This window comes from Musca vetustissima, unplaced genomic scaffold (assembly GCF_032173495.1).
Source record: "Musca vetustissima isolate MV318-11 ecotype Yass unplaced genomic scaffold, APGP_CSIRO_Mvet_v1 utg55749, whole genome shotgun sequence".
Lineage (NCBI taxonomy): Eukaryota > Metazoa > Arthropoda > Insecta > Diptera > Muscidae > Musca > Musca vetustissima.
Window position 1 is genome coordinate 38,262 of NW_026887074.1, and position 21,671 is coordinate 59,932.

General features: G+C 35.3%; 1 protein-coding gene and 1 long non-coding RNA gene across 2 annotated transcripts; both read left to right on the forward strand.

Annotated features, from left to right (window-relative positions):
• Window positions 1–1,551: 1,551 nt before the first annotated feature.
• On the forward strand, window positions 1,552–14,746 carry LOC133334578 (protein pellino-like; the record flags this gene model as incomplete). Its single annotated transcript, XM_061542891.1, has 3 exons — window positions 1,552–1,644; window positions 10,858–11,089; window positions 14,543–14,746. Coding segments are annotated over 3 exons (529 nt in total), but the record flags the coding sequence as incomplete, so codon positions are not given.
• Window positions 14,747–20,823: 6,077 nt separating this feature from the next.
• Window positions 20,824–21,264, forward strand: LOC133334577 (uncharacterized). The gene is made up of 2 exons (XR_009754498.1): window positions 20,824–21,009; window positions 21,078–21,264. It is a non-coding gene; the product is annotated as an uncharacterized LOC133334577 (long non-coding RNA).
• Window positions 21,265–21,671: the final 407 nt, after the last annotated feature.

Consider the following 21,671-nt stretch of genomic DNA (forward strand, 5'->3'; position numbering starts at 1 on the left):
TATTGTCCATGCTCAGAATATGGAACCACAGAAAGTTAGATTTTCATGAAAGTTGTGTAGGGTATCGTATGGTCGGCCCCATCCGACTATACTGCTACGCTCACTGGTTTAAAAATATTTTTCAAGGGCCTGCATTTTTTAATTGTTTCTTCTTAAAGGTTTCAGTAGAGATGGATTAAAAATCTGAGGCGTGGATTAAAAAAAAAAAAAATTCAAAGAAGCCTATCAGAAGCGTGGATATTTTTTTAAATATTTTTCCAGAGACCTAACAGAAGCGTAGATTTTTTTAAAAAATATTTTTCAAGAGACCTATCAGAGGCGTGGATTTTTTTTTAAATATTGTTCTAGAGGCGTAAACAGAGACGTGGATTTTTTGAAAAAAATTTTCAAGGGGCATAAACAGAGGCGTGGATTTGTTTAAAAAAATTTTTCTAGAGGCCTAAACAGAGGCGTGGATTTTTTTTAAAATATTTTTCTAGAGGCCTAAACAGAGGCGTGGATTTTTTTAAAAATATTTTTCTAGAGGCCTAAACAGAGGCGTGGATTTTTTTTAAATATTTTTCTGGAGGCCTAAACAGAGGCGTGGATTTTTTTAAAAATATTTTTCTGGAGGCCTAAACAGAGGCGTGGATTTTTTTTACAAATATTTTTCTAGAGGCCTAAACAGAGGCGTGGAGTTTATTAAAAATATTTTTCTAGAGGCCTAAACAAAGGCGTGGATTTTTTTTAAATATTTTTCTGGAGGCCTAAACAGAGGCGTGGATTTTTTTAAAAATATTTTTCTGGAGGCCTAAACAGAGGCGTGGATTTTTTTAAAAATATTTTTCTGGAGGCCTAAACAGAGGCGTGGATTTTTTTAAAAATATTTTTCTAGAGAGAGGGTGCAACTATCACGAAATATTACCCAGGTTCGGAATAAAAATCCGAACAGAGGCGTGGATTTTTGTAAAATATTTTTCTAGAGGCCTAAATAGAGGCGTGGATTTTTGTTAAAAATATTTTTCTAGAGGCCTAAACAGAGGCGTGGATTTTTTTAAAAATATTTTTCTAGGGGCCTAAACAGAGGAGTGGATTTTTTTCAAAATATTTTTCTAGAGGCCTAAACAGAGGCGTGGATTTTTTTAAAAATATTTTTCTAGAGGCGTAAATAGAGGCGTTGATTTTTTTCAAAATATTTTTCTAGAGGTGTACAGCTGGATTTTTTTATTTTCCCTTCCGTTCCCCTGTGCTGCTTTTAAAGGCATTACACTGAACTTCTTTCTTCCTCCTTTATTTTTTTGGACAGAATTGCATATTTCTTTTGCCCCCATCCTTTTTTATTCATTAAAATATCTCTTCATTCATGAAGTTGTATGACTTCAGTGATTCAAAAGCTGTTACTTTTTTTTTTGTTTAACCCTGATTGAATTTCTTTCTCCATTCGTTGAGACTTTTGAAAATAATCTTGCTCTTTTTCTTTATCTCATTCTTTTCTTCTTCTTTACTGACATAAACTTTAATTTCTTAATATTTCAATTTACGTTTTTCTTTTTTCCTTTTTTCTCGTTGCAGCACTGACGGTTCCGAATCGCCCACATTGGCTGAATCCGATGCAGATGGTCACGACAAGCCACGCGTTAAATATGGTGAATTAGTTATATTGGGGTAAGTTTGAAACTTTTTTTTTACAAAACATATTTTTTTTAATAAAACTTTAAAAATATGTAAAAGATAAGCCACGATTAGCAAGAAGTTGTTAATGTAAATTTTTTTGTAATATCCCCTTGGGGTGATTTTTTATAAGAAGGGGTGACCATTATCCGATGCCATAGACACGGGTGGTAATTATTTATTTTAGATCTTTTGGTAGTGATTAATTTGGACAGTTTAAACGATCGTATTTTAATGACTTCTTACGAAAAAAAATTGAAACCAGAAGTCAATGATGTGGTAATAGATTGTTAGCCATTTTGTCCGATTTTTATTAGTAGTAAAATTGAATAGCTTCCATGAAATAGAATGGCATTTGAATTATCACCTCAAGATAATGTAATAAACCAAGCAAACATTTTGATTATAGGCACGGATTTTTTCAAAATATTTTTCTAGTGGCCGTGGATTTATATACCCTTCACCACACTGTGGTACAGGGTATGATGTCCTTTGTACATATGTTTGTAACATGCAAAAAGAATCGAGATAGACCCATGGTTCCTTTTGAGAATATGCATAGAAACACTTTCTAAGTCGATCTATGCATGTCCGTCCGTCTGTCTGTCCATGTTAAATTGTAAACAAAGAGCAGGTCGCAGGTTTGATTCGAATTGGATGAAATTTGGTACAGCTCATTTATTTTCCCCAAGGACGAACCCTATTGAAATTGGGGAAAATCGGTTCAGATTTAGATATAGCTCCCACATATATATACTTCCCTATATATCTTTCGATTTGCACGAAATTTGGCGAAGCGCACTGAATTAGGTCCAGAATGATGTGTGCCACATTTCGAGAAAATTGGTTCAGATTTAGATATAGCTCCCATATATATTTTCGTCCGATTTAAGGTACATGGTGCATTAAAGCCCCTATATATCTTTCGATTTGCACGAAATTTGAAATAGCGTACTGAATTAGGTCCAGAATGATGTGTGCCACATTTCGAAAAAATCGGTTCAGGTTTAGATATAGCTCCCATATATATTTTCGTCCGATTTAAGTTAAAAGGGGGCACCAAAGTTGCTATATATCTTTCGATTTACACGAAATTTGGCATAGAGTACTGAATTTGGTCCAGAATGATGTGTGCCATATTTCGAGAAAATTGGTCCAGATTTAGATATAGCTCCCATACATAGTTTCGTCCGATTTAAGGTAAATGGTGCACCAAAGTCCCTATATATCTTTCGATTTGCACGAAATTTGGCAAAGCGCACAGAATTAAGTGTAGAAAGGCGTGTGTTGAATTTCGTGAAAATCGGTCCAGATTTAGATATAGCTCCCATACATAGTTTCGTCCGATTTAAGGTAAATAGAGCACCAAAATCCCTTTATATCCTTCGAGTTGCACGAAATTTGACACAGCGTACTGAATTGAGTCTATAATGATGTGTGCTGAGTTTCGTGAAAATCGGTTTAGATTTATATATAGCTCCCATATATAGTTTCGTCCGATTTTATTAAAATGGTGTACCAAAGTCCCTATATAACTTTCGATTTGCACGAAATTTGGCAAAGTGCACTGAATTAGGTTCAGAATGACGTGTTCCAAGTTTCGAGAAAATCGATTCAAATTTAGATATAGCTCCCATATATATTTTCATCCGATTTTAGGTAAATGGGGCACCAAAGTCTCTATATATCATTTGATTTGCACGAAATTTATCACAGAGTACTGAATTAGGTCCAGAATGACGTGTGCTAAGTTTCGTGAATATCGGTTCAGATTTCAGGTAAAGGTAAAGGATATAATCCCTTTATATCCTTTGATTTGCAAGAAATTTCCCATAGCGTAATGAATTGAGTCCAAAATGATTAGTGCTAAATTTCGGGAAAATGGGTTCAAATTTAGATATATATCCCTATATATATTTTCGTCCGATTTTATTATACCCTACACAACTATGTTGTCAGGGTATTATAGCTTTGTGCAGCCCCAAATGTTTGTAATGCCGCGAAATATTGGTCCTAGACCCACCTTTAAGTATACCGATTAGCTTAAGTCATATATCGATTAGTTTAGTCGATCTAGACATGTGTGTCCGTCCGTCTGTCCATTATAATTTGTAAACACGATACAGGCCACAGTTATGGACCAATCTTCACGAAATTTTGCATGTAGGATGGGTTCTGGCCAATGAAGACCCTATTGTTTTTGATGAAGATAGGTTAATATTTAGGGGATGAAATGGACCAAAAACTTTGTCCAATTTTCTGGTCGCTCCAGAGGCCACAATTATGGACCAAACATCGCGAATTTTTACATGGAGAAGGGGATACCAAAGAATAAAAATACCTGTTTAAATAAAGATCGGTCAATATTTAGCGGGTCAAATGGATGGAGATGGACATAGACCAGAGAATTTGATAGTGTATCCAATGGGAGCGGTTATATTGTCATATGTACTCGGATGTGGGAGTTACACGTAAATATTTACAGGTGCATATGTATTCAGATATTATTTAGTAAATCATTACCACACTGGAGGGCGGAATTAAATCGATGATCTCTTTGAAATTTTCCATGAGGTTCCAGTTATGGTCAATGACAACGACTATAATTTTCGGTGATGATCAGATAAAAGGCGTGAATTTTTAAAAATATTTTTCAGAGGCTTTATTTTTTGGATTTTTAAAATATTTTTTTTTTTTAGAGAAAAATCTAATCTTGGGTGTTTCCCTTCAAGTAGTGGTTTGTAGACGTATGGTGGGGAAACCCTTCTTTGTGTAGGGGCAATGTATTTTTTTCTTTTGAAAGTAATACCCATTTGGTTTTATATTGTCCGATCAAATGATTCATTGCAAATTGAATCCACATCGACCATGAAGGTAATCCAATTTTCTTGTTGACACAAATGTTTCTATTAATGAAAAATTCAGCAGACAATGAGAAAATTGGGTTAAGAGTGGTTAAAATGTTTCATGTGGTGTGGTACGACCCTCAAAAATATTGTTAGCAAATTCACAGCTGTGAAAAAGGGAGCATCGGGGAAAATTTTAAAAAAGAAATCTACGCATAATGAAGCCATGTGAACACAATATTTTTGTAAAATCTACGTCTATTGGAATCCTCGACATTTATTTTTAAAAAATCCGCGCCTATTGAATACCTTGGAAATTTATTTTTAAGAAGTCGACGGCTGGTACAGCAGATGGTGCATGCTCCTGACCAGGATCTGACCACCAGTCTTGAATAGTTCGGCTGGTAACCCGTCGGCTCTTGAGCCGATTAATTGCTTTTATGACAAATATTTTTAAAAATTCTACTCCTAGTGGTGCCTTTGAGAAATATATTATTTTAATCTAAATATTTTTAAGTCTAGGCCTATTGGATCCCATGGAAAGTATTTAAAAAAATCCAATCCGGTGATAATTTTTGGAAAAAATTAAAAAAAATCCACATCTATGCGTTTGTTTCTTCCTCCAAAAAGATTAACCCGAATCAGCCCGGTGTTACACACACAATCCCTAGGACCTACATAAATGCCCTTTGAAATATTTCCGAAAAATTCAAAAACAAAAAGTTCTGGGTCGATTCTGGTTAATCGTAGTTGGATAAACTTTTTTTCTCTAGTCCGGTCTGTGACATTTATTCCAACACTCCGATCTTCATATATAAAAAACATCTCCTTTGTACTTCACATAGAAGGCCAGTGAGACAGTCGGACAGACATCCAACCGTATCGACTATAGTCGAAATTATTAATTTTTTTGTTGTTGTTGCCCATTCGAACAAATGACTGTTTTATTAACATGATAAACATCGCGATCGGACAACTTCTTCATTATCAGCATCAACACCGCCGCTGCCATTGTCAGAGTATTATAACTTATCTCAGATGTTGTGGTGTTGTTGTTGTTTTTGTTGTTGCTGCTTCACTTAACTTCAACTTAATATTGTTATTATTACAACAATTTCATTCAAAATGCCTTGGTGGCTGGCTGGGTTTATTGTTCAATTAAGTCCACTTCGCCGGTTATGGTTATGCCGGTCTTTGGATGAGATCTTGAACGCTTTAATATAATTAATATATTTATGATGACTACATACATGACTACATAGTAAATATGTACAACACCATCAGCGGCAGCAGCAACAACAACAAAAGCCACAATTTCAATGCTATGAACTGAACTGCTGTTGTGATAAGGTTAATGAGATTAATCGTCGACACAGTCACAACAACACACATCAAATGTCCTTGTGATACAGTTTTTGAATTAAACGATCAGTGATCTTGGTGGTAGATAATAAAAGGGAGATGTTAAAAAAATTCACGCTAGATACAGGCATTGGAAAATATATGGGCTTCTGAAAAATATTTATAAAAATCCACTCCTTTAATGGTTCTAAAATAAATTAAAAAAAAATCCACCCTTTTGGCCTAGGAAAAATATTTTAAAAAATCCAGGCATTCAATAGTGGCCTTTGATAGGCCACTACAAAAAATTTCTTCAAAAAACCACGCTTTTGATAGACCCCTAGAAAAATAATTTTAGAAAATTTTAGAAATAATTTTAAACCATACTATACCCTACACAACCACCACGGAACTGTAACTTTCTGCGGATTTTTATTCCAAGCCTGCGCAATATTTTCTGATATCTACACCATGTTGTGTTACACTGACATATTTTCCGAATGTTGCTAATATTCTGTACAGTCCATCTAATTACTTGTCCAGATTCCCTTCGTGGAATGGTTGGGTTGTTTTGTGACGCTCGGCTTTCAATTGTGGCCTATAGTTCGACTCGAAAGACACCAAAAGTAAATTTTCGGCCCACTTCATCCCAATATTAATATCTGATAATCACCGAAAATTATAGGCGTTGTACTTGACAATACCTGGATCCTCATAGAAAATTTCAAAGAGATCAGCGCTATATTTCCGCCCTCTAGTGTGGTAATGGGTTACTAAATAATATCTGAATACGTAAGCACCTGTAAATATTTAAGTTTAACTCCCGCATCCGAGTACATGCGACAATATAATTGGTATACATTTAAAGGCCCACCACTCCTCTTGGATATACTATCAACTTCTGGGGTCTATGCCCTTGAGGAGTAAATATATACGCCAAAGAATACAAATTTTGCATCCGCATCCGAGTACATGCGACAATATAATTGGTATAAATTTAAAGGCCAACTACTCCTCTTGGATATACTATCAACCTCTGGGGTCTATGTTCTTCAGGAGTAAATATATACGCCATAGGATACTAATTTTGTCATTTTTCTCACAAAAGTCAATTTGACCCGCTAATTATTCACCGATCTTTATCAATACAGGCGTGCTTATTCTTTGGCCTTATCCTCTTCTATATGTAAAAATTCGAGGTGTTTGGGTCATAATTGCGGCCTCTGGAGCGACCAGAAAAACCGACAAAAATTAAGTATTTGGTCCAAAAACAATATGGGTCTTCATTGGATAGAACCCATCCTTCATACACAATTTCGTGAAGATTGGTCTATAACTGTGGGCCGTATCGTTGTTACAAATTATAATAGACAGACGGACGGACGAACGGACACACATGTCTAGATCGACTCAGCTAGTCGAGATATGACGATCGGTATACTTAAAGGTGGGTCTAGGACTGACCAAGGGCGTTAAAAACTCTTGGGGCTGCACAAAGCTATAATACCCTGACAACATAGTTGTGTAGGGTATAAAACGTCACAACTTCAATGGGCCTCTGGAAAATATTAAAAAAATCCATTCCCTATAGTCTCTATTTTTAACATGCACGCCTGTACTAGGTCTACAGAAATTTGTTTTTATAAAAACTTTGAATCCAACAATTCCGAAAAATATATTAAAAAACACCTCGGATATTTAAAAAAAGACAGGCCTGAGATTACTATTTTTATTAGTCCTCTGAAGAAATCATTTAAAAAATCCACGTCTTTGATAGGCCTCTGAAGAATAATTTTTAAATAATCGACGCCGTTGATAGGCCTCTGAAAAATAATTTAAAAAAACACCCCTTCGAAGGGCCTCGGAAAAATTCAATCTTTTTAGAAAGGCCAACGAAGTTTACGTTTTTGGTATGCATCGGAGAATATTTAAAAAAATCCACGTCTTCGATAGACTTTTAAAAAATATTTTTAAATAATTCAAGCCTTTTAGAAGAATTCAGAAGCCTTGGAAGGCCACAGAAATGTTTTTTTAAGCCTTGCCTTTGGTAGGCCTATGAAAAATATTTTTAAAAAAACCCACTCCTTAAAAAGCGCATAGAATAATATATATTTTTTAAAAATCGATAGCTCTATTGAAATATATTTTAAAGAAATCCAAGTTTTTAAAAAGATACAGAAACCTGGATTATTTAATAATATATTTTCCGGGGCCCAACAAAATCTGGGATTTGGGATCCATGCGTTTGATAGGCCTCTAGAAAAATACTTTTAAATAATCTAAGCCTTTAGAAAAATCAGAAGCCTCCAAAAGGCCACGGAAATGTTTTATTTTTAATCTATGCCTTGGATTTTTAATTTTTTTTCGGTGGCCGATTAATAGAGTGGGTTTTTATAAATATGTTTGAAAAGTCGAACAAAGATGTTGATTTTTAAAAATACTTTTTTTTTCAAGACCTATCCAATGTGTGGATCTTTTAGAATTATTATTTGCACTTTTTAAAAATATTTGGTACAAGGACGAACCCTACTGAAATTGGGAAAAATCGGTTCAGATTTAGATATAGCTCCCATATATATTTTCGTCCGATTTAATGTAAATGGTGTACCAAAGTCCCTATATATCTTTTGATTTCCACGAAATTTGGTATAGCGTAATAAATTAGGTCTAGAATGATGTGTGTTAAGTTTCCTGAAAATCGGTCCAGTTTTAGATATAGCTCCCATATATATATTTTCGTCCGATTTAACGTAAATGGTGTACCAAAGTCCCTTTTTATCTTTTAATTTCCACGAAATTTGATATAGTGTACTGGATTAGGTCTAGAAGGATGTGTGTTAAGTTTCCTGAAAATCGGTCCAGATTTTGATATAGCTCTCATATATATTCTTTCGACCGATTTATTGTAAATGGTGTACCAAGACCCTATATATCTTTCGATTTGTACGAAATTTGGTATAGTGTACTGAATTAGGTCCATAATGATGTGTGTTAAGTTTCCTGAAAATCGGTTCAGATTTAGATATAGCTCCCATATATATTTTGGACCGATTTAGTGTAAAAAATTTAATGTACCGAAGTCCCTATATATCTTTTGATTTCCACGAAATTTGGCATATCGTACTGAATTGAGACTAGAATGATGTGTGCAAAGTTTCCTGAATATCGGTCCAGATTAAGATATAGCTCCCATATATATTTTCGTCCGATTTAATGTAAATGGTGTACCAAAGTCCCTATGCATCTTTCGATTTGCACGAAATTTGGTATAGTGTACTGAATTAGGCCCGGAATGATGTGTGTTAAGTTTCCTGAAAATCGGTTCAGGTTTAGATATAGCTCTCATATATATTTTCGACCGATTTAATGTAAATGGTGTACCAAAGTCCCTATGCATCTTTCGATTTGCACGAAATTTGGTATAGTGTACTGAATTAGGCCCGGAATGATATGTGTTAAGTTTCCTGAAAGTAGGTTCAGACTTAGATATAGCTCCCATATATAGTTTCGTCCGATTGTAAGTAAATGGTGCACCAAAGACCCAAAATTAGGCCGATTGACACAAAATTTTGCACAACGTACTGAGATTAATATATACCTGGTGTGTGGAATGTTTTGGAATCGGTTCAGATTTGTATAGAGCTTCTATGTATCTTTTCCCCCGATTTTAAGTAAATGATGCACCAAGAAATCAAAATGTGGCAGATATGCACAAAACATACCAAAATTAGTATAGCTTAACCTGTGACAAGTTCCGATGAAATCGGTTTAGATTTCGATATAGCTTTTATATATATATTCGCCCAATTTTTAGTAAATGGTGCACCAAACTACTCATGTTTATCCAATCGGGTACCCTGATTGATATTTGCTATAAATTGATTTACATAATTTTGTCCCATTGTAAGTAGCAACTCATATATCTGACCAAATGAAAAATATAGTATAGGTTGCAGAATGGCATGTGTATGGATCCATTATCACGTTAATGGTCCTTCAAAAATGCGACGTCCGTTAGGATTCATCTGTTAAATATACCCAAAGTGGTGAAGGGTATCATATAGTCGGTCCGTCCGACTTTACTACTTTCCGTACTGTCTTCTTTTTTTTCAGAGCCCCATCAAAGGCCTGGGGGTTTTAAAAATATTTAATAACTTTTTTCCGAAAATTTTGGTATTTCACAATTTCTAAAATTATTTTCAAAACTTGGTATTCCAAGAAGAAATTCTTTGCCACCTCATTTGTTGTTGTTCTTTTTTTTTTTGTTTTCTTGTTTTTGCAATAAGGTGTTAATTATTTGGCTTTTAGGTTAATTTTGAAATTTTATAGCAAATGAAGAAAAAAAGAACAACAATAACAGCAACAAAATTAAAATAAATACTAATGAATGTGTGAAACTGCATTACATCGGCATCGAAATCATAGCAAACAACTGCAGCAGCAACAACACAAAAGCCGCATTAAATTAAAAAACAAAGCTGTTAATTGATGTTGTTGTTGGCTGTGGTTGTTGTTGTAAAGAGCGATGTGAATAATCTTTTAACGAACAACATCAACAATTGTTTCTGAACAAAAAACCCAAAACCAATGATGCCTCCACAATAGTATTGAAGCCACAATGAATGGCAGTACCGACCGACGGACTACTCCTCCTGCCCTCCCATTAGATATAGAATATTAACAAAAGTGCCGATAATGGAGGTGGTGATGATGATGATGATGACGACCACAGTTGTGGTTCTGAATTGTGTGTTGGTGGTGTTCACTGGTTGAGCTCAAAATTTAGTTTAGTTTTTTGTTGTGTTGTAAATCGTAATTTCAAAATATGTTCGATTGTTCCGAAAAACTTGACCTAGTTCTTGGTCGCTGGCATTTTGTTTCATTCAAACGTAACATCATTGTCGTTGGCTTGTTGTTATTTCACAGCTTATTTTGTAATGCGAATCTTTTGTTTTTTTCTATTTTTTCATAATATTTAATACTTATTCTTCTTCTTCTTCTTATTGTTCTCTAATTCCAGCTACAATGGTTATTTGCCACAGGGCGATCGCGGCCGAAGACGTTCCAAGTTTGTCCTGTACAAACGCAGTGAACCCAGTGGTGTCAAACGTTCCAAACACTACATTGTCCAATCGCCACAAACATCAAAAGCCATACTCGATGCCAATCAACATTCAATATCGTACACATTATCTCGCAATCAAGCTGTCATAGTCGAATACAAAGAGGATACGGAAACGGATATGTTTCAGGTGAGCAAAGCTACAAGAAGAAAAAAATTGATAATAAGGGGTAATACTACGCATACCGTCAATGTGGGGTGGCTGGGAAGTCTATGTATGTGTGTTTGTTTGTATCTCATAATCTACTCAAGAATATTAGTTTATTACTAGTAGTAGCAGTAGAATGACAAATGTCAAAATGATGACACATGACAGTTGTGTGTCTCATATGAAGAACACAATTTATTAATGGATATTAAATGAGACTTAGGAAGGATGACCATAGGGTACACAGTGACAATACACCTCAAAGGTGGTGGGATTTTTTTAGAAATACCTTTCGAGATCTTACCAAGGCGTGGATTTTTATACCCTGCACAGCAATGTTGTCAGGGTATTATAGCTTTGTGCAGCACCAAGAGTTTGTAACGCCGCGAAATATTGGTCCTAGACCCACCTTTAAGTATGCCAATTGTCATATCTCGACTAGCTGAGTCGATCTAGACATGTGTATCCGTCCGTCTGTCTGTCCGTCCACAGGCCACAGTTATGGATCAATCTCCACGAAATTTTGCATGTAGGATGGGTTCTGACCAATGAAGACCCCTATTGTTTTCGGTAAAGATCGGTTAATATTTAGGGGCTGAAATGGACCAAAAACTCTATTTATGTTCTATTTGATTTTCTGATCGTTCCAAAGGCCGCAATAATGGCCCGAACATCGCGAATTTTTACATGGAGAAGACGGTCGGGGCAAAGAATGAGCATGCATGCTTTGATAAAGATCGGTTAATATTTAGCGGGTCAAATGAACCCTGACTTTTGTGTGAAAAATTACAAGTTTGTATTCTATGGCATATTTATATACCCCTGAAGGACATAGACCCGAGAAGTTGATAGTATATCGAAGTAGAGTGGTTGACCTCAATTTAAAGGTCAACCAATTATACCAATTATATGGTCGTATGTACTCGGATGTGGGACTTACATTTAAATATTTACAGGTGCTTATGTATTCATATATTATTTTTAACCCATTACCACACTAGAAGGCGGAAATATAGCGCTGATCGCTTTGAAATGTTCTATGAGGTTTCAGTTATGGTTAAGGATAGCGCCTATAATTTTCGGTGATGACAATATAATAGTATTGGGATGAAGTGGACAGAAGACTGAATTTTTTTATGTCGATCAATTATAGTCGATCTATAGGCCACAATTGAAAGCCGAACATCACAACACAAGGTTGTGTAGGGTATAATATGGGCGTCCCCGTCAGACTATACTGCTCCGCTCATTGATTAAAAATATTTTTGAGAGGTCTGTACTGGGCCCCTGGGTTTGTTACAAATATTTTTCACAGTCCTGTCCAGGCGTTTTACAAATATTTTTGAGAGGTCTTCGAACATTTTTTTAAATCTAGAACTTTTAAGAAATCCTTTAGAGAAATATTTAAAAAAAAAATCCACGCCACAGTATTTGTATAATCCATGCCAAAAATATTTGTATAAAACCCAAGCCCAGGACAGAACTTTCAAACATATTTTTAAAAACCCAAGACCTTGGACAGTCCTCCCAGAAATTAAAAAAATGTTCGAAGACCTGAATTTTAAAAATATTTTTCGAAGATATGGATTTGATTCGAAGCCTTAGATTTTAAGTAGTCTATAGCGACTCTCTGACCTATAGAGGCTATATTCCGCTCGCATATAAGGGCTCCATTCAACCGAACTTTAAAGACTTCCTCCAGCTCTCTTCTGCTCGCTTATAACGTCAACGTTTAGCGCGACTATAAATACTTCCTTCAGCTCCTCTATAAAGACCCCCTTCAGCTCGACTATAAAGATTCCCTGCTCCAGTTAGTCTATAAAGATTCCCTTCAGCTCGTTTACAAGGACTACTTCAGGTCATCTATAGAGACTCCCTTCAGCTCGTCTAAAAAAACTTCCTTCAACACAGCTATAAAGACTCGCCTCAGCTCGTATATAAAGACTCCCTTCAGCTCGTCTATAGAGACTCCTTTCAGCTCGTCTATAGAGACTCCCTCAAGCTCATCTATGGAGACTCCCTCAAGCTCTTCTATAAAGACTCCCTTCAGGTCGTCTATAGAGACTCCCTTCAGGTCGTCTATAGAGACTCCCTTTAGGTCGTCTATAGAGACTCCCTTCAGGTCGTCTATAGAGACTCCCTTCAGGTCTTCTATAGAGACTCCCTTCAGGTCGTCTATAGAGACTCCCTTCAGGTCGTCTATAGAGACTCCCTTCAGGTCGTCTATAGAGACTCCCTTCAGGTCGTCTATAGAGACTCCCTTCAGGTCGTCTATAGAGACTCCCTTCAGGTCGTCTATAGAGACTCCCTTCAGGTCGTCTATAGAGACTCCCTTCAGGTCGTCTATAGAGACTCCCTTCAGGTCGTCTATAGAGACTCCCTTCAGGTCGTCTATAGAGACTCCCTTCAGGTCGTCTATAGAGACTCCCTTCAGGTCGTCTATAGAGACTCCCTTCAGGTCGTCTATAGAGACTCGCTTCAGGTCGTCAGCTCGTCTATAGAGACTCCCTTCAGCTCGTCTATAGAGACTCCCTTCAGCTCGTCTATAGAGACTCCCTTCAGATCGTCTATAGAGACTCCCTTCAGATCGTCTATAGAGACTCCCTTCAGCTCATCTATAGAGACTCCCTTCAGCTCGTCTATAGAGACTCCCTTCAGCTCGTCTATAGAGACTCCCTTCAGCTCGTCTATAGAGACTCCCTTCAGCTCGTCTATAGAGACTCCCTTCAGCTCGTCTATAGAGACTCCCTTCATCTCGTCTATAAAGACTGCCTTCATCTCGTCTATAGAGACTCCCTTCAGCTCGTCTATAAAGACTTCTTCAACTCGTCTATAAAAACTCTTATGAGTCCGTCTATAGAAAATCCATTCAGCTCTTCTCTGATGCTTTCCTCGCCTATAAAGCCTCACATCAGTTAGAAATTCTTTCTAAACCTGTGGTTTATTCACATTTCTGTTTAAAGTAATTACATAATAGTTTTATAATTGCAACTAGTTCTGCTTCATTTGCAACTTGTTGTATAACTCCACTGATTACTGATGTGTCTGTCGTCTCTTCGCTTAGAATAGAAGACCCAGTTAAACGTTTCCGGTCTAGAAATGCAAACAAACCAACCAAAACACACACACACACAAACATGCATCCATCACCACCTACCTTGTTATGTTTCCTACCACACTTTGACTTACATTTGCCGCAGCTATGCTTTACAATGCAAACCAATTTCAAGTTCCATTGACATTCCGCTCTGGAGCCCACCAACCAACAAAATTATTTGCTTCTCTCCTCTAATAATAAAATTCTATTTTACTCATGGTTATGCAAAAAAAAAGCAGAACCTGTTTCATTGATAAATACTTTTCCAGCAGGTCTTACATTTCCGGTATTTTTTTTTTTGCTAATTCTTCTTCATCTCCTTTTCTGTTTTATTACAGGTTGGCCGCTCTTCAGAATCACCCATAGATTTTGTGGTTATGGACACACTGCCCGGTGACAAGAAAGATGCAAAAGTAATGCAGAGTACAATATCACGTTTTGCATGTCGCATTCTGGTCAATCGAAGTGAACCCTCAAAAGCGAGAATATTTGCAGCCGGCTTCGATTCGAGTAGGAATATTTTCTTGGGTGTAAGTATGTAATGTAAGCGGACCGGTGAAATGACTTCTGCGCCTCCTCGGACTCACTCTCCTCTCCCTCTCGTTGTGACTCCAAGAAACAAGCAGAGCCTAAAAGGCAAACCTATAGAAGAGATAGTCAGCCAAGCAACCAAACAACACAACCAACCAGCAAACCATCCATACATCCGACCATTCCAGCCCACAGTTTGTTCTTGCTTTAGACATTTGTTTGGTATAGCCGCCTCTCTAGTATATCATTAAAATTTAATCAATAAATTGTTTAAACTTTTGAGTGGTTGAAGAAGCCAAGAATGAGGAGCCAGAGGAAAGCTCGAAACTGAGAGTTTGTGTGTGTGTCTGAATGAATGTGCGGCTTGAACTCTGTTGTGGTTGCTCTGTGGTATTTTGTGTGGTATGGTGATGATGATGGTGGTGGCTATGACTATGACTACGATGATGATGACGACGACGAGGAGTACTATGAGTGCCACTCAATTGCTTTGACTTTGCGTTTTTGTTGTTGTTCATGAATGGCAAATCCAACACCAGCAACTACAACAATAATAGCAATAGATAAATGTTTGATGGCATGGTAGTATATCTTTTTGTTGTTGTTGTTGTGGCCTGGCCCATAATGCCAAAAGTGGGTCATTGTTACGGTATTCATAATTTGTTCAAAGGAATGGTTGGTTGGTGATATCGACGTGTAGGTACAACGCCTAGCTGCACTGGCTTCCTAACTTATACCATGGGCGTTTTGTTGTACATTGAATTATTGTTGTAGTTTTTTGTTGTTGTGATTGGTTGTTTGCTATTCATTAGTCACTTGTAATCTCTAAAAATCAATCTTTTGCCTAATACCACAATCCTTTTTATCTTTCTTTACTGGGTATGGGATTTCGGAAGAAGAATTCAAAGATGGATAGAAGGAAAATGAGAAGGGACATAGACGAGCTGAAGGAAGTCTCAATAGACGAGCTGAAGCAGGGAGTCTCTAAATACGAGCTGAAGCAGGGAGTCTCTAAAGACGAGCTGAAGCAGGGAGTCTCTTTAGACGAGCTGAAGCAGGGAGTCTCTATAGACGAGCTGAAGCAGGGAGTCTCTATAGACGAGCTGAAGCAGGGAGTCTCTATAGACGAGCTGAAGCAGGGAGTCTCTATAGACGAGCAGAAGCAGGGAGTCTCTATAGACGAGCTGAAGGGAGTCTCTATAGACGAGCTGAAGGGAGTCTCTATAGACGTGCTGAAGGGAGTCTCTATAGACGTGCTGAAGGGAGTATCTATAGACGAGCTGAAGGGAGTCTCTATAGGCGTGCTGAAGGGAGTCTCTATAGACGAGCTGAAGGGAGTCTCTATAGGCGTGCTGAAGGGAGTCTCTATAGACGAGCTAAAGGGAGTCTCTATAGACGAGTGAGGGAAGTCTCTATAGACGAGCTGAAGGGAGTCTCTATAGACGAGCTGAAGGGAGTCTCTATAGACGAGCTGAAGGGAGTCTCTATAGACGAGCTGAAGGAAGTCTCTATAGACGAGCTGAAGGAAGTCTCTATAGACGAGCTGAAGGAAGTCTCTATAGACGAGCTGAAGGAAGTCTCTATAGACGAGCTGAAACGGATCTCTGTAGGCGAACTGAAATAAGTCTATCTATAGACGAATTAAATGGAGTCAATATAAAATTTTGTTTATTCAGTTCAGATCCCTCTATAGAGAAGGAAGCTTCCATTAAAATTCCCTTCAATTAATACATGGTCCCACCTCGCTTTGTATAAAACTCGTTTGCTTCTGTCTTGTTTGGCCTCAGATTATAGACGAGCTAGATCTAACGTGGTGGTCACAGAATTAAAACATTTACTGTGGTAAGCATTTTTTGATCAGCCCTCGATTAGTTTGAGGTATTTTTCAAAATTTTTTAATTCAGAACACTTCGATATACTGCACTTAAGAGATTTTGTGTGAAAATAGAAAATTATTGCATGCAATTTTTCCATAAATAACGGTTTTTATGAAAATACATCGACTTTGAAGTGGCCATATAATTAAAACATTGTGTAATTTTTTACTTTACTGCATTTTTTTGAAAATATTTTTCAAAAAGCTCTTTAATTTAGTTAAATTATGTAAACGAAGCACTGATAGAATCATTTACGGATCAAAATTTCTAAAAAAAATCTGTAAAATCTATCAAAATGGCCAAAAATGTGTACAGTACACCTAACATTCAGAAAACACCCTTATTATAAAAAATAAAAGTCCGAATGCACCAGAAATTGCTTGAATTAGTAAAAAACAATTAATAATACTCAAAATAAATAAATATATGAAATAAAAACTCAAAAAATTGGAATTAACCTAAAGGATAGATTCATTTTCAATAGCCTTTACTAAAGAAGGCCGGAATATTTTTGCAGTATGTGATAAAATATCGATTGATATTGACATTTTTTATATCAAATCGATTGTTCGAGTAGTACAGAATATATTTCATCAAAAAATATATCACTCACAACAGAACGAACAGAGATCAACGCCTATGTTGACGAGTAAAGGTTTCTGGCACACAGCAGCATGGTTGATGGTCAACTCTTGACCCTTAAAATCTATTGAACATGACAATATTTTTCCAAAATAATATTTTATGAAGAGAATAACTTCCACTTAATCTATTTTAGTAACAATGAAGGAAAAATTTTACAGTTTGACAAATATTTGAAGACTTGTGTTGAACATCAAAAATGCTGCAGTGTACCAGAAACCTTTACTCGTCAACATAGGCGTTGATCTCTGTTCGTTCTGTTGTGAGTGATATATTTTTTGATGAAATATATTCTGTACTACTCGAACAATCGATTTGATATAAAAAATGTCAATATCAATCGATATTTTATCACATACTGCAAAAATATTCCAGCCTTCTTCAATAAAGGCTATCGAAATTGAAGCATTCCCTTAGACAAATTCCCATTTTTTTGAGTTTTTATTTCAAATATTTATTTATCTTAAAAATTATTTATTGTTTTCAACTAATTATAGCTAATTCTTGTGCATTCGGACCTTTATTTTCTATAATAAGGGTGATTTTCTGAATGTTATGTGTACTGTACAAATGTTTAGCAATTTTGATCGATTTTACAGATTTTTTTCAAAAAATTTTATCTGTAAATTATTCTATCAGTGCTTCGTTTACATAATTTAACTAAATTAAAGAGCTTTTTTAAAATATTTTCAAAAAAATGCAGTAAAGTAAAAAATTACACAATGTTTTAATTATATGGCCACTTCAAAGTCGATGTATTTTCATAAAAACCGTTATTTATGGAAAAATTGCATGCAATAATTTTCTATTTTCACACAAAATCTCTTAAGTGCAGTATATCGAAGTGTTGTGAAATAAAAAATTTTCAAAAATACTTCAAACGAATCGATGGCTGATCAAAAAATGCTTACCACAGTAAATGTTTTAATTCTGTGACCACCACCCAATAGAGGGTATTTACAAAGTACCAACATGGAATCTTTGAAAAAAGCATAGAAATGATCAAAAGATAGCTTTTATAGAAATGAAAAAAGAAGCCCAATTTTATAAACGAATATCATTTTACGGAATTAAGGAGATCGCAAGAAGGAAATATCTCTGGATCCCTACTCCTTTATAACACTCCGACCTAATCTCGCTTCTCTATATAGCCAAAGCCAGTCATTTATAGGAGAGCTGAAGCGATTTTTAATAGACGAGCTGAAAGGAGTTTTGACATGCGAACTAGATCTGAACGCGTTCTTTATAGATGATTGAGTGTGTACAGACGAGACAAAGATATGAAGGAAGTCTTTATAGGCGTGCTTTGAAGGGAAAGTTTATGAACTAGTTGAAGGAGTTTTTTTTATAGGCGTGCTGAATGGAATTGTTTTAGATGAGAGGAATAGAGTTTTTATTGATAAGCTGAATGAAGACTTGCGAAAAGAGAGCATTCAAATCTTCAGGCGAAAGAGAGATGTTCTCAATTTATCTCCAAAATAGATTGTGCGGAGTCATCCATGGTTCTTAATGGACCGCGTTGAAATCGGTATAGATCGATGAATTTTTTAAGGTGCACACCGAAATCGGATGCGCGTTAATGGCATATGAAGTTTTCGGAAATTATTCGCGTTTTACGAGTTTTTGGGTATTTCAATGCAACATATAGTGCATCTTAGCCGTCAAATGAAATTTCGCAAAATATATATGGATTGGGAGATAAACTTCAGTACTTCCTGGATGCGCATCAAACGATTATGAGAATTACGCGATTTAGAGGCAATTTAAAATGTGTATAGAAGATCTATAAGAAGTATTTATAGATAATCTGCCTGGATTCTTTATTTACAACCTACAGGAGGCTTTATAAGCGAGCTGAAGGGAGGATTTATAATCGGATGCACGCAGACGTTATAGACGATCTATTACAGATAAACTAGAGGGAGTTTCTGGTCTTTTCAGTTGATATATATATATATATATATACTATATATATAATATAGATGCAAGGACGAGGGATTCTTTATAAACTATCAGAATAATGGAAGGATGTTTTTATGGAAGACTGTGACGACAGCAAGGTTTTAATAGCATAAAATAAAGATAAAGAAGTCTCTATAAGGGTGAGAGAAATAATTTAGACGACTAAGAGGAGCGCTTATTATAGACTAAACGATATGTCGTATTGGCCACCAGAATACAACCGAATCAATCGTTTAAAATGGAGTATCTTTAAACGGTCTAAAAGGGAATATTTACAGAACACATTTTGAAAACTTTTGGGAAAGGAAATCTATAAGTATGTGAGAATTGCCGTAAATAACGCTGTGCAACACAAAAAATTATTATCAGGATATTTCAAAAAAAAAAAAATAATAATAGTAATAATATGAAAGAGGGGCTAAAAATAGATGACAAGTGTATTTGTATTAGGATTTCTCGAAACCCTTGTATTTTAGGAATATTCTGTCCTTGGCAATATTACTGATATAAATGTAAGCAATATTTTTCTCTAATATGTTAAACCTAAATCGCTACTTTGAAGAAGTCTTTGCGGCCCCTTTTTCCAAAAATGATTAAAAACTCAACTATGACGGGGTTATATCAAGTCAGAACATTCAATAAAAATGTTCGCCATAAAGTTTCACAATAAATCTCAGAATATACCACAACTCAAAAATTAGCCTAAACGCCAAAAAGCTTAAATTTATGAAAATTCATTTTGGTGGTAAAAAGGACCTTATTCCGAGTTTGTACCAATTGTTCCTGCTTGATGTCATTTTGGAATGATGTTATAAAGGACAAAAATATTCTCCGTCGAATTTTAGTATAAGTCACTGAATAAGAGAAATTAATATAAGGAATGTGTTGACGTCAATTTGGGTCAAAAAATTCAAAATCTGTTTCCATAGAAATTTCCCAGTACTTTTTTCAATAACGTACATGAAAGTAAAATGAAACTAAATTTTTGTGCGTAGTGCTTAAGATCAAAATAGTGTACATCAAATTTCACTATGAGTTTCAAATCAAACTATATATTTAAATCAAACAGGTTTTTTATAAATTTTCTGTTGACTTTAGTAAGGGTTAGTTAAACACCTTGCAGAAATATGTCAAAATCTTCAATATAATTACATCTTAAGAGTATTTCGTCAAAGACAGAATTATTCTATATCGAATTTCACTATTACTTACAAAAGCAAAGATTTTTGTAAACACGATATTTATTTGAAAAAAAAATTATCTCTTGATTTGGGTATATTACAGCAAATGTTATTTTTTGTTCTTTTTTTCCAAATAAATTGGAAACTACCTCACATACCCTCATAGGGTCCGAATAGTCAAACAACTGTCGTAACAAATAGGTAGATTAGGAGCAAGCAGGTGTTTAGTAATCACTATTTTAATAATCACTATAGGGTATTGCTCCCCAAAATTCTGCAATTTGGGATTTGGACACGTTTCACAATCGATGTGACTTTAATTTGGTATTTTTGGTTCTCACTGGGTAGCATATCTATATTTATAGTTTTTTTTTTGCTAAAAATATATTTGTTTCTTTCTATACCTTTTTAATAATATATATCTCTCGTTATAGGCCATCACGATTGGGGTCAGGATAAAAGCACCGGTGCCCGACGCTGTCCAATGTGTTTAGAGGTAGGACCTGTTGTGACATTGTGTATGGGCCTCGAACCGGCATTCTATGTAGATATTGGCCCGCCAACATTTGCATTTAATCCATGTGGTCACATGGCGACTGAGAAAACGGTTAAGTAAGTTGAAATTCAAATTTTAAACTGATGCAAGTAGTTAATCAAAATTCTATTCTTGTTTGTTGCAGATATTGGGTCAATGTGGATATACCACATGGTACAAATGCTTTTCAACCTGTTTGTCCATTCTGTGCGACGCCATTAGACGCCAATTCGGGTTATATTAAATTAATTTTTCAAGATAATTTAGATTAAAGATGTGTATTATATAAATATATATTATTATTATTAAATATTAAACAAAAAAACAGAAAAGAGGAGAAAATATTTAAAGCAAACATTTGCAAAAACAAACATGAAGAAGTTGAAGATGAAAATAAGAAAAACAAATAATCCATAGGCTTTATTTTTCTAAAAACATAAAAAAATTATACAATAAGAAAAAAAACAAAATATAGAAAGAAAAAAAACAAACAAGCGAAAAAATATAAAACAAAATATTAATAATGAATTATTAATAATATTTACAAATTATTTTTTAAATATCAAAAACAAACAACAACAAGAAAAAATGTTCTATTTATACATATACAATACATGCATTACATTTACACACACACATCTACATAATTGATGCATGCACACGTTCATACAAAAATCGTTTATTTTTCCATAATTAAAATTTCTAGATTCATTTTGTAGCATCATAAAAAAAAACACAT